The sequence below is a fragment of the Podarcis cretensis genome (assembly GCF_951804945.1).
Source record: "Podarcis cretensis genome assembly, chromosome: 18".
Classification (NCBI taxonomy): domain Eukaryota; kingdom Metazoa; phylum Chordata; class Lepidosauria; order Squamata; family Lacertidae; genus Podarcis; species Podarcis cretensis.
In genome coordinates this window covers 13454102-13471995 of record NC_137188.1, presented here as the reverse complement: position 1 = coordinate 13471995, position 17894 = coordinate 13454102, and the positions used below count along the sequence as shown (strand labels likewise).

At 49.1% G+C, this 17894-nt stretch overlaps 1 protein-coding gene across 1 annotated transcript; it reads right to left on the bottom strand.

Moving 5' to 3' along the window:
• Positions 1–10818: 10818 nt before the first annotated feature.
• On the bottom strand, positions 10819–16682 carry SIRT6 (sirtuin 6). Its single transcript, XM_079960865.1, has 8 exons — positions 16549–16682; positions 15025–15152; positions 14698–14880; positions 14384–14443; positions 13189–13284; positions 12844–12924; positions 12064–12187; positions 10819–11196 (listed from the first exon to the last, which is right to left on the bottom strand). The coding sequence occupies exons 1-8, from the start codon at positions 16612–16614 to the stop codon at positions 10900–10902; spliced, it is 1035 nt and encodes a 344-aa protein (XP_079816991.1). The 5' UTR covers positions 16615–16682; the 3' UTR covers positions 10819–10899.
• Between the last annotated feature and the right edge of the window lie 1212 nt (positions 16683–17894).

Genomic DNA, 17894 nt, shown 5'->3' with positions numbered 1-17894 from the left:
TTTTCAAGATTTGACTTCCTTCCCCCTCTTTCTGCGGTTCTTTCCATTTATTTTCAATACCTTCTGCATATCCAAATTAACTTAACCAGCTCATTTATTCATCGACTTCAGGCACGTCCAACAGGTAGATCACGATCTACTGGTAGATCTTCCTAGTAGATCTCTGGTCCCTCAGGGATCTCCTTCCCCCCCAAAATAATAAAAGAATAAAAAAAAAAGCTCAACCACTCTGGCTTCCTAAGAAATTGTTAAATTGCAAACCCCCTGAAAGGGTCTCCTGCTGCTGGTTTCTTTCTTTCTTTCTTTTTTTAAATAATATTTATTAAAGTTTCAAAAAAGTTACAAGAATAAGGAAAAAAAAGAAAAAGAAGCAAAAAATACAAAATACAGAAAAGTAAAAACAGTTAAAAACAAATCAACATTTCCATGTCTTGTCTTTCATTTGCTTGTTTCCCTGACCTCCTCACACCTCCCTTTTTTGTATTCTAGTTCAATTAGCGATTTCAGCAAATCCTTTCCATTTTTGCTTTTATCTTAATAATTTATATTAATATATTATAACTTTACATTCTCACCTATTAACAATCCATTTTTACATACTCCTTTGTAACATTACTGCTAAAACCACATAACTTCATTCCAACATCCTTCTAACATTCCTTAATTTTACAATGTTTCTGTAGATAGTCTTTAAATTTCTTCCAATCTTCTTCCACCGACTCTTCTCCCTGGTCTCGGATTCTGCCAGTCATTTCCGCCAGTTCCATGTAGTCCATCACCTTCATCTGCCATTCTTCCCGGGTGGGTAGATCTTGTGTCTTCCAATACTTTGCGATGAGTATTCTTGCTGCTGTTGTGCCTGCTGCTGGTTTCTACAGATAAAATAGAGGCAGCGAAGAAGATCCTCTTCGCTGTCGCTATAGGTAGAGCAGTTTTGCCGTTGCCATTTGCCGGGGCGGAAGGTTCCTGGAAAACATGTTCCTGATCTGCCGAGAGAGTTGCAAGGGCTGCCGATTTGCTACTGATGCAGAGTTCAGGATTCTTGCATTAATCTACAGAAATGTAACCAGCTTGGGGCTCAAGTGCCTTCATGACCTGATTCCTTAGGCTCCATTTCAGACACTGACATTCTGTGATTTTTTTGGATTTTTTTTTTTTTTAGTTTTTCAATTTGAAATTTTCCAATCAATTATCCAACAACCAGCTTAAAAACAAGATTCCAGAGAATCTCCCTTTTGTGGGTCCTTTTGTTAACCGTTTCCTGCTGCATCTTTTATAATAATCCAAATTTTTTACATCTCCATTCTATCCAAAATTCAACATACAAGTGTCATTTCAATCCTACTAATGATTTTAGCCTTTTATAATGGTTTTTAAGATAAATTATGTATTTTCCCCATTCCTTTTGAAAATTGTGGTCCCCCCTGATTTCTGATTCTTCCGGTCATTTTTGCCATAATCCATCAACTTAATCTGCCATTATTCTCTGGTCTGGACTTTGTCTTCTCATCTCTGGACATTCTGTGATTTAGCTCCTCAGGTTCATATGGCCGTTACGAGGACGGAGTCACATTTGTGTGGCAGGGCTTACCGCGAACCAGAGCAGCGCATGGTAACGCCGTTTACCTTCCTGCTGGAGCAGTGCCTATTTATCTGCTTGCACTTTGTGCTTTCAAACTGCAGGAGCAGGGACTTGCAAAGGCTACAGACAGATTTGAAGAAATGATGAGGTTGCTTTGCAACGAGCTGTGGCCAGGTTTGGGCCAGTTTCTGTTGGACTGGATATCTCCCTCTTACACCATTATTGTTCAGGTAAATTTGATGCTGAATACCAGGGACGTGGGTGGTGCTGTGGGTTAAACCACAAAGCCTAGGGCTTGCCGATCAGAAGGTCGGTGGTTCGAATCCCTGTGACGGGGTGCGCTCCCATTGCTCGGTCCCTGCTCCTGCCAACCTAGCAGTTTGAAAGCACAAAGTGCAAGCAGATAAATAGGCACTGCTCCAGCAGGAAGGTAAACGGCGTTTCCATGCGCTGCTCTGGTTCGCCAGAAGCGGCTTAGTCCTGCTGGCCACATGACCCGGAAGCTGTACGCCGGCTCCCTCAGCCAGTAAAGCGAGATGAGTGCCGCAACCCCAGAGTCGTCCACGACTGGACCTAATGGTCAGGGGTCCCTTTACCTTTATTCTAGCTGTGGTCTCAACCACTGAGCCTAGGACTTGCCGATCAGAAGGTCGGCAGTTCAAATCCCTGCGACGGCGTGAGCTCCCGTTGCTTGGTCCATGCTTCTGCCAACCGAGCAGTTCGAAAGCACGTCAAAGTGCAAGTAGATAAATAGGTACCACTCCGGCGGGAAGGTAAACGGCGTTTCCGTGCACTGCTCTGGTTCGCCAGAAGCGGCTTAGTCTTGCTGGCCACATGACCCGGAAGCTGTACGCCGGCTCCCTTGGCCAGTAAAGCGAGATGAGCGCCACAACCCCAGAGTCGGTCACGACTGGACCTGATGCTCAGGGGTACTTTTACCTTTACCTTTGCTCTTGCTGTGATGTCAGTGCAGAGGGGCAGCAAAAGCATAGCGAGTTGCCTCTCACAGAGACAACTCAGGGAAGTACCAGGAACACCCCCCCCAAAAAAAAAATTCACTGCTTTTAATGATTGAATTGTTTCCCCTCCCTCTGCCCCCAACTTCTCCTTTGTCCAGGAATCTATAGCAACCCCAACTGTGGAAGAAAGGTGACCCATGCTGCTCTGATGGTTGGCTACGGTGAAGAACGTGGGGTTCCTTATTGGATTATAAAGAACAGGTAAGGTGGGAATGAAATGTGCAGGAGAGAGAATGCTTGTGCTTTGCGTGTTTCATTGGGGACAATAAACCATAGCTGTCAAGCGTCCCTTATTTGGTGGGAAAGTCCCTTATCCCAGCGCCGTGTCCCGCTGCTGTCCCTTCAATTTCCCGGGTTTCAAAGGAAGCAGCTCCTCTCCCTCCCTCCCTGCCGGCCCGGGAGGAGGGAGGCTCCAGCTGTGTTGCCTGGCTGCGTTGCTCACCCAATGAGGAGTCTGAGAACTTGCATGCCTTGTGCCGATCAAATCGGCCGCCTTGCCTGGGGCCTCGCCTTTGCTCAGCGCTTCCCAGCGGAGAGGTGACGGTGGTTTTCCTTGCTGCATCCCCTTTGCCGGGTTGCTGCGCTGTGGGAACCACCGCTTGAGGCTTCGTTTGGCTGCTGGCTGGGCTTTCTGCCCTTGGGTCGGAGGGGCTCAGAAGTCGAACATACCTGTGCTCCGAAAATCCCTTATTTTGGCTGCTGATCCCTTATTTCCGAGGCTGCTGGTCCCTTATTTTCAAATCTGTAAGTTGACAGCTATGCCATAAACGAAAATAGCAAGGCATTGATCATTGTGGAGAAGGGCAGCATGGAGGAAATGGGTGGTGGGTCAGTGGTGGAGCGTCTGCTTTGCATCCAGAAGGTCCCAAATTCAGCCCCCCATCTAAAGGTATCACTTTTTAGGCTGGCTAAAATCCTGGATCGCCACCACTAGACAGATGCTCAACTTCCTCTGACCACCCATCAGGGCCCCATCAGTGGATGGCAGGCCCCGGACGGAGTCACATTTGTGTGGCAGGGCTTACCGCCGTGTAATGTCATGAACTGGCTGGGTGGAGAGGAGCACCATCTGGAAACCCCTAAGGCAGTGATGGCCAAACTTGGCCCGCCAGCTGTTTGGGGACTACAACTCCCATCGTCCATAGCTAGCAGGACCAGTGGGATGATGGGAATTGTAGTCCCAACTCCTAAAACGGCGGCGGGGGGGGGGGGGGAGTTTGGCCATCACTGCCCTAAGGGAACCTCCAGGAGAAAAGGCTCAGAGCCGTTTCCAAAGAAGCAAATGACATTCACTTATTTCTGATATTCATAGATGATTTTTTGCAGCCGGATGAAACATTCTCAAATCGGTTTAGGTCGTACTGTAGGGGCAAACTGTTAAAAGCACCCTGTTAAAAGCATGGGTGACACCTGGCTTGAGAGCACTACATGTGAAAAGGATCTAGGAGTCTTGGTTGACCACAAACTTGACATGAGCCAACAGTGTGACGCGGCAGCTAAAAAAGCCAATGCAATTCTGGGCTGCATCAATAGGAGTATAGCATCTAGATCAAGGGAAGTAATAGTGCCACTGTATTCTGCTCTGGTCAGACCTCACCTGGAGTACTGTGTCCAGTTCTGGGCACCACAGTTCAAGAAGGACACTGACAAACTGGAACGTGTCCAGAGGAGGGCAACCAAAATGGTCAAAGGCCTGGAAACGATGCCTTATGAGGAACGGCTAAGGGAGCTGGGCATGTTTAGCCTGGAGAAGAGGAGGTTAAGGGGTGATATGATAGCCATGTTCAAATATATAAAAGGATGTCACATAGAGGAGGGAGAAAGGTTGTTTTCTGCTGCTCCAGAGAAGCGGACACGGAGCAATGGCTCCAAACTACAAGAAAGAAGATTCCACCTAAACATTAGGAAGAACTTCCTGACAGTAAGAGCTGTTTGACAGTGGAATTTGCTGCCAAGGAGTGTGGTGGAGTCTCCTTCTTTGGAGGTCTTTAAGCAGAGGCTTGACAACCATATGTCAGGAGTGCTCTGATGGTGTTTCCTGCTTGGCAGGGGGTTGGACTCGATGGCCCTTGTGGTCTCTTCCAACTCTAGGATTCTATGATTCTATGATCTCAGTCCATCATCTGCATAGTTCCACCTTGGTTCCAATATTATTAGTATTATTATTAATTGAATTTATATGCCACCAAAGATCACAGAGCGGCTTGCACACACCACCACCAAGTCTGTGCCGGGTTTTCGTATGGGCTAAACAAGCTATAGCTTAGGGCCCCACTCTCTTGGGGACCCCCAAGAAATGTAAAGGGGAAAAAAAACACTGGATGTACATTTCCAAAATATAAGATAAAAAATAAATAAAATAAAACCTCAATACAGCAACAATGCTTTGTGTTGTGTAGGCTCCTAGGATGTAAGTCATGGGTCCCACCTGCTCGCCTGCTCCCTAAAATATCCCTGGTTTGCTCCTTTCTATATATAGGGTGCCGACATTCTGCATGGACTTATTGCAGGGCAATGTGTGCAAATGGCTTGAGATACCTATGAGGTCCATCAATGACCAATGCTTAAATGCGTCACGCTCTCCTTCTTAAAATGACCCTCTCCCTCTGTTGTGTACTGAAGTTCTCACCCTGGGCCAGCAGGGGGATACTGTAGATAGTTATGCAAATGAAGGATTGAAAGTGACGTTCAGTGATTGGATAGTTTTAGAAAGTTGCTACAGTAACGTTGTACTGGAGCTCTATATAAGCAGGCTGACTGAGCCCTTCAGTTCAGTTCTGTTCTGGCCTCTGAATAAACAAGAGCTGTTTGAAGAATCGCTGTGTCGTCTGATATGTTCACCCACAACTTAACAGCCTCCCTCTCTTCCTTCCATAGCTGGGGCACTATGTGGGGTGTCAGTGGCTACCTGTACTTGCTCAGAGGGAAAAATACATGTGCTGTTGCACAGCAAGCAAGTTTTCCCGTGTAACCAGCTAGGGCTCCGCGGTCCCTTTTCTTCTGATCAGCTTCAGAGCAACGAATCGTCTGCAATCTTCCCTTTCGTTTCTTATTTCACGGCTCTCAGATCGAGCAGAAATAACCTCCTGGAAACAGACCGTGTAGAGCAACATCTTCTTCCTTTTAAGCAATAAAAATAATAATTGAGCTTCTATCTGGCTTCTTTGAGTGAATATTTGCATAGAGCCAAGGCTTCTCTGCATTTGTTTGTAGGTTGTGTTCTGTTTGAGATTTTTGTTCACACCAGTGGTCCGCACTTTGACACTCGTACCGAGGGCCGACTGAAGCAGGGAGAGAGTTCCGCTCAAACAATGAGTACACAATGTGGCTGAATATGTGGAAATAAATCAGAAAGGAATTCAGTTAGGTATATGGCTTTTATGAAATTGCTCGGAGGTTTTCACTTGATGTGCTCAGAAGAGGAGGAAGCCACTATCTGAAAAAGGAAAAAATGCTCTATAGGTGGTACCTGACGCCCAGTAAAATTGGCTAACATGTACAAGAGAGGTTCCAAACTGTGTTGGAAATGTGAAGAAGAGATCGAGGGAACTTTCATACGTAGGTGGCGGCAGTGTAAATATGCCCAGAAATATTGGGGAATAGTTTTACGTAAAGGTAAAGGGACCCCTGACCGTTAGGTCCAGTCGTGACCGACTCTGGAGTTGTGGCACTCATCTTGCTTTATTGGCCGAGGGAGCCGGCGTACAGCTTCCGGGTCATGTGGCCAGCAGGACTAAGCTGCTTCTGGCGAACTAGAGCAGCGCACGGAAACGCTGTTTACCTTACCGCCGGAGTGGTACCTATTTATCTACTTGCACTTTGACGTGCTTTCAAACTGCTAGAGGGAAGGAGTGGCCTCTCTGTGGCCCCTCTACCCTTTTCATAGGTCTGTGGCCCCTCTACCCCTTTTCTACCTCTGAGGCCCCTCTACCCTTTTCATAGCTCTGTGGCCCCTCTACGTTCCTGGGGAACCAGGTTCGCGTCCTCTACCATTTTCATAGCTCTGAGACCCCTCCGCCCCAATTCTACCTCTGAGACCCCTCTACGCTTTTCATAGCTCTGTGGCCCCCAGTTCCCCCAATTCTACCTCTGAGACCCCTCTACCCTTTTCATAGCTCTGTGGCCCCCAGTTCCCCCAATTCTACCTCTGAGACCCCTCTGCCCTTTTCATAGCTCTGTGGCCCCTCTACGGTCCTACCTCGGGGACCCCTCTACCATTTTCATAGCACTATGGTCCTCACTTCCCCCAATTCGTCCTCTGAGTCCCCTCTACGTTTTTCATAGCTCTGTGGCCCCCAGTTCCCCCAATTCTACCTCTGAGACCCCTCTGCCCTTTTCATAGCTCTGTGGCCCCTCTACGTTCCTACCTCTGAGTCCCCTCTACCCTTTTCATAGCTCTATGGTCCCCACTTCCCCCAATTCGACCTCTGAGTCCCCTCTACACTTTTCATAGCTCTGAGACCCCTCCGCCCCAATTCTACCTCTGAGACCCCTCTACCCTTTTCATAGCTCTGTGGCCCCTCTACGTTCCTATCTCTGAGACCCCTCTACGCTTGTCATAGCTCTATGGTCCCCACTTCCCCCCCAATTCGACCTCTGAGTCCCCTCTACCCTTTTCATAGCTCTATGGTCCCCACTTCTCACAATTCGACCTCTGAGACCTCTCTACACTCTTCATAGCTCTATGGTCCCCACTTCTCACAATTCGACCTCTGAGTCCCCTCTATACTTTTCATAGCTCTGTGGCCTATGAGACCACAGAGCTATGAAAACTGTAGAGGGGTCTCAGAGGTCGAATTGGGGACCACAGAGCTATGAAAAGTATAGAGGGGACTCAGAGGTCGAAGTGGGGACCACAGAGCTATGAAAATGGTAGAGGGGTCTCAGAGGTTGAATTGGGGGGAAGTGGGGACCATAGAGCTATGATAGAGCTAGGAAAATGGTAGAGGGGCCTGAGAGGTAGGAAAGGGGCAGAGGGACCATAGAGCTCTACCTCTTTCCTACCTCTGAGGCCCCTCTACCCTTTCCTACGTCTATCCTCTCTTACAGCCCTTTCCCTACCCAGAACCCCTCACGATTTCCCTCTGAGGGCGTGTGTCCCTCTTTCCTATCTCCCTCTCCCTTCTGTCTCCACCTCTCTCCCCGCTCCCTCCTCCCCTCTCTACTGCTCCTCTCTGTCCGGGCCGCTCTAGGCCTCTCCCTCTCTCTCTTCCCCCTCCTTCCGGCTTCCCCCTCCTCCCTCGCATCCGGTCTTTGTCTGTTTTGGTCCGGTCCCTTTTCCCTTCCGGCCTCCTCCCTCTCCCCTCGCCACAAAGGTTCCGCCCGCTTTCCTTTCCCCGCCTGCCTTTCCCAAGCCGGGCTGCTGAGGCCGTTTCGCGACGTGCCGCTGCGTGGTGACGCAGGCGCGCGGCCTGGCTCTCGAGAGCGAGCGTGCGCGCGGTCGCGGGGAGGAGGAGGCGCGCCGAAATGGCAGCCGGGGGAGCAGCCGCGGGCCCAGGATGGGGGGAGCGGCGCCCCCCGCCCCGGAGAAGCTCCCCGTCCACGTCAGTCCGGGGGGAGGGGGCCACCCCCCAACACAGTGGGGCCTTTAACGCCGCCCCCCCCACAAAAAAGACACCCCCAGCATGGGGTGGGGTCTCCCTCTTGGGGGTCCCCCCTTCCTGCAAGGGGGCTGAATAGGCACAGAGACCCCCCCTGCAGCTCTTGCTAGGGAAAAGACAACCCCCCCAAAAAAAAGGAAGGCTGCATCGTCAGGAAAAGACCTGAACACCAAAATCTCCCACCCCCCACAAGACAGAAGTACAGTGGAACCTCGGGTTAAGTACTTAATTCGTTCCGGAGGTCCGTTCTTAACCTGAAACTATTCTTAACCTGAAGCACCACTTTAGCTAATGGGGCCTCCCGCTGCCACTATACGATTTCTGTTCTCATCCTGAAGCAAAGTTCCTAACCTGAGGTACAATTTCTGGGTTAGCGGAGTCTGTAACCTGAAGCGTATGTAACCCGAGGTACCACTGTACTGGAAGTTAGAAAGAAAAGTTGGAAACAAAAGAACAATGTCTGTCTGTGGACAAACGCCGGCTCCCTCGGCCTGAAAGCGAGATGTTATATATAACACATACAATAAAACAACCACTGATTATCACTGCTGTTTCAGAGTTTTTAATGACGGAGCAAAAAATAATATTCAACAAATGCTTTCTAGACTTTCAGAAAGCGAAGAAACCTGGTCCCTCAAGTCCAGCCGAGGGCAAGACATTCAATCTTCCAAGGGTAAAAGCGCGTCTATATTTTAGAATTGCTAGGTTTTGTAGATAGGGTGCCAGAGTGTCAAAATGCATAGGTGGAAAATTGTCATGCCATGGGCAAAATCTCCTTATTGTGGCCAAGTTGTTCTGACGCTCGATTAGGCGCCGACAAATTAGACTGTTTGCTTTACCAAAACCCAAAGTGAGTAGCTGTTGTGGTGATAAACCACCAGAGTGAATTTTTTGATAGACCGTTTTAGTTCAGGCGCTTTTGGGATCTTGCAGCACTTGGGATATTAGACCGGGGGGGATTTGAGTTTAGGCAAAGCCAATAGTTCAGTCCCATGGACTGCAAGAAGAGAACGGCAAAGGACAAGATGGTTGGACAGTGTTCTCGAAGCTACGAACATGACCAAACCGTGGGAGGCAGTGGAAGACAGGAGTGCCTGGCGTGCTCTGCTCCAGGGGGGTCACAAAGAGTCAGACACAATGAAATGACTCAACAACAAAAGTTCAAGCTCTGGTTTTCCCAGTAGTGATGTATGGAAGTGAGAGCTGGACCATCAAGAAGGCTGACTGCCAAAAAATGGATGCTTTTGAATTCTGGTGCTGGAGGAGACTCTAGAGAGTCCCATGGATTGCAAGAAGATCAAACCTCTCCATTCGGAAGGAAATCAGCCCTGAGTGCTCACTGGAAGGACAGATCCTGAAGCTGAGGCTCCAAGACTTTGGCTACCTCAGGAGAAGAGAAGACTCCCTGGGAAAGACCCTGATGTTGGGAAAGATGGAGGGCGCAAGGAGAAGGGGACAACAGAGGACGAGATGGTGGGACAGTGTTCTCGAAGCTACCAGCATGAGTTTGACCAAACTGCGGGAGGCAGTGGAAGACAGGAGGGCCTGGCGTGCTCTGGTCCAGGGTGTCATGAAGAGGCGGACGCGACTAAACGACTCAACAACACCAACTAGTTCAGTGCCCCCCTCCCTATTTGTGGCTGCACCCAAGGAAAGGAAGCGTTTTGGAGGAGCAAAGGTCTGAGACTCCAGGGGCAGCAGCAGCTGCAGCAGAGAGACCAGCTGCAAAAGTTGCAGAGAGCGAAGGAAAACTGGCCCTGTCCTTTGCTCCCTTTGGGCATCGTTCAGCAAAGTAATTGCTGCAATGACTGCTGTTTCTGTAATTGCAGAGGGGAGACTGAGTGACGACCCACGGCACTTGAGCTCTTTTGCTCCCTGAGCTCGCTTTCCAAACATGTTTGCACAACCACACCTGGGCCAGGTTCCGATTTGTTTGTCGGGCAGAGAGGCAGTTTCGGAAGAATCGTAATAAATAAGAATCCCAAAGTGGTTTGCTTGCCAAGGGAACGCAGGGAAACTTTATTCTGAGCACCAAGCACCCAGAGTGGCTGGGTCAATCCGCTGAGTGTCTTCGTATAATAAATAATAATAATAATAATAACAACATACCTTGGGTTAAGGCTTCAAAGAACCATTGACATGACCAAAAATTCATGTAGCAGGCCCAGTAACTCGAGGAAAATTGCTTCTGGGAAATCATCATTTTATAATTTCACTGATTCTTCCACTCCTATTATAGTGCTTATTTTGGATTAGAGATGGACAAATTTGCCACTTTTTGGTTTCCCTCATTTGCTCACTTCCCCTGAACTTAAATACCATTCTCCAGGAATTTGGTGATTTATTTTTAACTTCGTGAAAACCCGCCGGCATTTTAGTATGAGTTTCCCCCAATAAATGCTTTTTTGTCCGTATGCGGATGAAACTTCTCCGCCGGCACAGGAAGGAGGGTGGAGAATGTGGGGGGGGGGGGGAAAGACTCCTCAGTGGGAAATTGTGGCTGCCTCGTTAGGTACAAATGAGGTCTTGGAGGCGATTTCGTGGGGACGGAGCGTGCAAGTAGACTTGTGAAAAGGAGACAAACTTTCCTACGGTGGGGAAAAAACCCCCACATAAACAAGGAGGGATGGTCTTTTGAAAAGTCCTATATACAAGGAAAAAAAATGTTTCTAAGACAGACGACTGCGCATGGGATCCATCAGGTGGGCAGAGGCTCCAATTTCAAACGCTTGGCTACGACGCGGTCGCTGTCCGGAGTCGCACAGGGCTCCTGTTTCGGAGAGGCGCCGTCCTCCGGGTTTTCCCCCAGGGACTCCGCCTTGGTCGGGAACTTAAAGTCCGTGCCGGGCTTGGCGAACGCTTTGGTCTCGGCGAGTTCCGCGCTCTCCACCACCAGCGGCCTCGTCCACTCGGGGATCTCCAAGCCGAGGTGTTTCATGAGCTTCACCATAACGTCGTCCACGTAGCTGTGGATCCGCAGATCAGCGTGTTTGTCCTGAAGGGATGGGAAAGAGAGAGAGGTGGGGAACGGGGTTTGGCAGCGCCGAGGCGGCCTACGAAGCAGGGTGGATGAAAATCAACGGGGTTTTTTTAAAAAAATAAATTCAAAAATGGATTTTCCCATTTAAATTGGATTTTTTTTCATTTAAATCAGAATTTTTAAATGTAAATCGGATTTTTTAAAATTTAAATCGGATTTGATTTAAATGGGATTTTTAAAATGAAATGCTTTATTGGGGAGGGAGGAATCTTTTAAAAGATTTTCTATTTAAGTTACATTATAGACCAAAGGCTATTCGTCAGGAAATAAGGATTTGTTTTAAGTTTCCCATGTGTGCCTAAACTCAGTCTAAGTTTTTATTTTTTTGAAAATTGTTTAACCGCATCAGTAAACAAACATGGAGACATACGCTATAACGTCATTGTTTTAGTTAAATAAATTGTTTAAATTGTTATTAAGGAAATGGTTGTTTTTCTCCTTCCAATCAAGTACAGCAGAAAAGTTAACTTATTAAACCTCACCATAATTTCGTAATTACCGGTCTATGTATTTCTAATAGTATAACCAAATCAGTAATTTTGGATACAACTGTAAAAACTACTCTGGTTGTGAATATTAAGATGATACCAGCAAGGCTGAGTCTTTCTGTAAAATAAAATAAAACGATTTAAATCAAGTCTTACTGACTAGTGATTTAAATCGTGATAACCAAATTCGTGATTTAAATCGGGACAACTAGACATTCTGTTTCGCCGACCGCAGCCTTGGTTTAAGGAGGCATTTGGCACCTAGCTGATATATTTGAGTTTCTAAGACTGGTTGCAGTTCCTGAGCTGCCGGTGAGGCCCGAATTGAACTCACGTGCTTCGTTGGCTGCAAATTCACAATCACCAGTTTCCCTCCCTTCTTCTTGGTCAACAGAGGAAGGTCTCCACTGGGCTTGATTTGCAGAGACGTCCCCAGAGTGATGGACAAATCGGCTCTCCTGCAGGGGACAAAATAAATGAATAAAAATAAAATAAATTCTACTTTCCTGGGCTCCATGATCACTGCAGATGGTGACAGCAGCCACGCCTGCTTCTTGGGAGAAAAGCAATGACAAACCTAGACAGCATCTTCAAAAGCAGAGACATCACCTTGCCAACAAAGGTCTGTATAGTTCAAGCTCTGGTTTTCCCAGCAGTGATGTATGGAAGTGAGAGCTGGACCATAAAGAAGGCTGATCGCCAAAGAATTGATGCTTTTGAATTCTGGTGCTGGAGGAGACTCTTGAGAGTCCCATGGACTGCAAGAAGATCAGACCTCTCCATTCTGAAGGAAATCAGCCCTGAGTGCTCACTGGAAGGACAGATCCTGAAGCTGAGGCTCCAATATTTTGGCCACCTCATGAGAAGAGAAGACTCCCTGGAAAAGACCCTGATGTTGGGAAAGATGGAGGGCACAAGGAGAAGGGGACGACAGAGGATGAGATGGTGGGACAGTGTTCTTAAAGCTACCAGCATGAGTTTGACCAAACTGCGGGAGGCAGTGGAAGACAGGAGGGCCTGGCATGCTCTGGTCCAGGGGGTCACGAAGAGGCGGACACGACTAAATGACTAAACAACAAATAAAATAAAAATAAATAAAATAAAATACCCTTACCTGCTTGCTTCACTTGCCAGATTGAGGTCCCGGTCAGGCAGGGAATCTTCCCAGTCCAAGATGGTGTCCATTAGCTTCCCTCTTTTGAGAAAAAGCGGGGTTGGGGTGGGGAGAGTTTTAGATGGATAAACAAAAACAAGAAACACAAACTTGTGGGTTTCATTTGAAATGCTTAATTCTATTCAGCTAGGTGCGATACCCCAGACATGCACGGCACGTTCTGAAGAGTTTCTTGCTGCCAGAGAACAACCCCATGGTATAACTCGCAAGGTGGTCAAATTTTTGTGTGGCGGCTATTAAAATATGATAGACAATTACTAGCCCTAACCTTCCCCCACCACGTACCTGCAGGACCGAAGGCCTCTGCGCTTCGAGACGTCGCACAGCCGGCCGGTGGGCTTCAGGCCCATGGTGCCCACCACGGCGTCCCTCACATACTGCCTTAAAGACAAACAGAGGGAGGAGTGGAGGTTTCCTGGGAGCAAGCGGGGAGCAGAGTCATGCCATGAGAAGAGGAATCCCTGCCCTCTTCGATCCACCGCTTGCCCCTGAAATTCAGACCTTGCAGCAAAGGTCCATTCCAGTCGGGGGGTTTTCCTCCCTGACCCACCCACCCACCTTTCCAGGCCAACTGTCCTACCAGTTCCCAAAACATCCGGGCTGGTGACAGCTGCCTTTCGGCTGCCAGATGTGGCCTCCCAGGCACCGCCAAACTACAACTCCCACCAGGCCCCCTGCACGGAAGCACGATCGATGGCTGGGGATGGTGGGAGTTGTGGTTCAGCAGCATCTTAAAGGTAAAGGGACCCCTGACCATTAGGTCCAGTCGTGGCCGACTCTGGGGTTGTGGCGCTCATCTCGCTTTATTGGCCGAGGGAGCCGGCGTACAGCTTCCGGGTCATGTGGCCAGCAGGACTAAGCCGCTTCTGGCAAACCAGAGCAGAAACGCCGTTTACCTTCCCGCCGGAGCGGTTCCTATTTATCTACTTGCACTTTGATGTGCTTTTGAACTGCTAGGTTGGCAGGAGCAGGGACCGAGCAACGGGAGCTCACCCCGTCATTGCAGGGATTCGAACCGCTGACCTTCAGATCGGCAAGTCCAAGGCTCTGTGGTTTAACCCACAGCGCCACCCGCGTCCCTCTGCAACTGTCCTACCAGTTCCCAAAACACCCGGGCTGGCGAGAGCTGCCTTTGGGCTGCCAGATGTGACCTTCCAGGCACCGCCAAACTACAACTCCCACCAGGCCCCCTGCATGGAAGCACGATCGACGGTTGGGGATGGTGGGAGTAGTGATTCAGCAGCGTCTTGGGCAGTGGCAAAAAGGTTCCCCACTGCTGCATTAAGGCCCCAAATACTGCGGCCTTTCCTCCCCCCCCACACCCAACCTCAGTCGTTTTGATTCCCCCTTTCCCTGCTGTGCCACATCCTCACATTTAATTTTGCAACGGAGGCAGCTGGAACCAGGGGGAGCAATCTCCCTGCCACCACCACCGCCCACAGGAAGCCGAGGGACCCACATCGCCGGAGAGGGTACCTACTTTCCGCATTTCATGCATTCCTCCACAAACATGTTCCCGTGCAACTCCGCCAACTTGTCCCTGCAGAAGAGGAGGAGAAAAGGTGTGGAACTTTGACAGCTTGATGCTGTAAAAGGACCTGAGATCAGACCAGAGGCTTTGCTTTTTTTAATGTGCATGGAATCGCAGAATCGTGGAGCACGGCATTCATGACAGATAGCTTGGACCTGCGACCCACAGATCGACAGTCTCATGCTCTGCCCCCTGAGCTGTCCCAGAGCTTAACGAAAGTGATTTCTTCACAAAGCACAAAGCCGCGGGAAGCGTCCCCTTACCTGGGGAATCCCGAGCGTACGTGGAGACCGTCCACGTTCTGGCTGACCAGGAACCGCAGGACGCCGGCTCTCTGCAGCCCCAAGAGGGCCATGTGGGTCGTGGATGGCCGCGCGTTCTCAAAGGTGGTGTCGAACTTCGGGGACAGACCCCGCTCCTCCATGGTCCAGACACCATTGGGGCCTCTGCAGGGAACAGAGGGGCAAATCTTTACCCGACAGAAGGGCTGCTACCCAGTATCTTCGTGGGTGACCCATAACAAATCAGCGGCCTTGGGGGGGGGGGGTGTAGAGACTTCCCAAGTCCCAAATACCTGTCGCTCCGCTCACCTGAAGTCTGGGATTCCCGAAGCCGTGCTGATGCCAGCCCCGGTGTGGAAAACCACGTTGGAAGCATCCCGGATCAAGAGGGCCAGCTGGGTGACTTTCCTGTCCAGCTCGTCCGGAGGATCAAAAAACTGAATGGGAGGTTGGGCGGAAGGAAGAGGAAGCGCAGAATAGGTCAGTGGGAAAGTTGCAATTACTCTCCTCTGTTTATTTATATAACCTGCCTTTTCCCCATCAGGGACTCTATGTGGGGCTACCTTGGAAGGTGACCCGGAAACTGCAACTAATCCAGAACGCGGCAGCCAGACTGGGGACTGGGAGTGGAGACCGTATAACCCCGGTCCTGAAAGACTTACATTGGCTCCCAGTACGTTTCTGAGCACAATTCAAAGTGTTGGTCCTGACCTTTAAAGCCCTAAACAGCCTTGGCCCAGTATCCCTGAAGGAGCGTCTCCACCCCGGACACCGGGGTCCATCTCCCAAGGGCCTTCTGGCGGTTCCCTCCCTGCGAGAAGTTAGGTTGCAGGGAACCAGGCAGAGGGCCTTCTCGGTGGTGGCGCCTGCCATGTGGAACGCCCTCCCATCAGATGTCAAGGAAATAAACAACTACAAGACTTTTAGAAGACATCTGAAGGCAGCCCTGTTTAGGGAAGTTTTTAATGCTTTAAGTTTTATAGGGAGGGAAAGTACCATTCAGTGTGTTGGCGCTGACCTTGAAAGCCCTAAACGGCCCAGAATACTGGAAGGAGCGTCTCCACCCCCATCATTCTGCCCGGACACCTGGGTCCAGCTCCGAGGGCCTCCTGGCAGTTCCCTCCTTGTGAGAAGCAAGGATACAGGGAAGCAGGCAGAGGGCCTTCTCGGTGGTGGCGCCTTCCCATCAGAAGTCAAGGAAGTAAACAACTACCTGACTTTTAGAAGACATCTGCAGGCAGCCCTGTTTAGGGGAGCTTTTGATGTTTAACGGACTACTGTATTTTAATATTCTGTTGGAAGCCGCCCAGAGTGGCAGGGGAAGCCCAGCCAGGTGGGGGGCGGGGTATGAAGAATAAATTATTATTATTATTATGAAGGGACCTTACAGGAAAGAGCAATACATACAAGCAAAACAGACTGGAAACATAAATGAATAAAATAATAAAAAATAAATAAACAGAACATTAAAACCAAGAGGCGGGAGGGGGAGGGGAGGGAAGGGAATCCCCAACATCCGGGTCCTTCCCGTTCATCCCCAACATCCGGGTCCTTCCCGTTCAGCCCCAACATCCGGGTCCTTCCCGTTCAGCCCCAACATCCGGGTCCTTCCCGTTCAGCCCCCCAACATCCGGGTCCTTCCCGTTCATCCCCAACATCCGGGTCCTTCCCGTTCATCCCCCCAACATCCGGGTCCTTCCCAGGCCTTTCTCCCTCAGGCGCCCTCCTCGCCCCTCCCCCCCCCGCGCAGAGTCCAATGGGAGGAGGGAGGGGGGGGAGTCTCGGTATCCATGGCAACCGTTCCTACCCGGCCCCCCCGTCCCCTCCGCTCACCTCCGGGAGGCCGCACTTGCCCTTGTCCGAGTAAGGCGACAGCCCCGCCGCGTAGTTCGCTGACATCCCCTCGCCGGCTGTTCCCCCTTCCCCTCGGCCAATAAAAGTTTCGCCGCCGCTTGTTGAGGAGCTTCCGGTAAAGACTGCCCACCGGAAGGGGCGTGTCCGAAAAAAAAGGAGCCAGACGGAAAGCCTCCTTCTGCGCACGCGCGGTTTTATCCGCGCCGTCGTCTCCATGCTTGTTTCGGGAGGAGGAGGAGGAGGCTGGCGGCGCCATCTTGGTTCCTGGCAGATGGAGCCGCTTCCTGGTTTAGCGCCGGCGCCATCTAGCGGGCGCCATCGTAGCTGCACCGTTTGTTTCTTGCAGAACTGCCCAAATGCTATTTATTCTGTTACATTGTGAGATATATTTTGAGTGGTTTTTTTTAAATTCTGCAACATGCTCTTTTTTAAAAAAATTAATAAATTTTATAAATTAATAAATAATTTTTTATTGAATGATTTTATGTTACAAAAAACAATACAGCCGTACTACCACTAAATATAATAAAGAAATAAAAATTACATACATCAATATTTAGTTTGTTATTTGTTATTTACCGTCTTATTTCCTCCCAAACATTGCATACAACAACACACATATGTGCAGACACCCACACACCCACACCCGCACACAAAATGATAATAATGAAAGTAAATATTTCCCCCCCCTTTTATCTTCCAAAATCTTCTCTTCAACTATGACTTCCTGTCAAGTCCCTTTGCATATATTTTATCTTACACTTGAATTCTGCAACATGTTCGCTTCTGCCTTACATGCCACCTGGATGACTTTTGGTTTTAAATCAACAGCATGATGCATGTCATTAATTGCCAAATCGTATTATGTAGTGTTATTAATTGCTCCATCGTTATAATCCCTGCAATTAAAAAGCGGAATTAGTCGCCGTAAACATGAATCAGAATTAAATAACAGGCAGCATAGATGCAATGGAAGATGTCTATTGCATATATACACAGAAGCATTGTACACAGTTCAATACATTAGCAGGGTTTTAAGATTGCTTGTAATTTTGTTATGAATGTATAATAATAATAAAACATTTTTATTTATATCCCGCCCTCCCCAGCAGAAGGCGGGCTCAGAGCGGCTAACAGCAGTAAAAATAACACAGCTTACATAAAATCACAATCAATTTAGGTAAATAGGTTCAAATAGCAGACACGGAGCAATGGATCCAAACTACAAGAAAGAAGATTCCACCTAAACATTAGGAAGAACTTCCTGACAGTAAGAGCTGTTTGACAGTGGAATTTGCTGCCAAGGAGTGTGGTGGAGTCTCCTT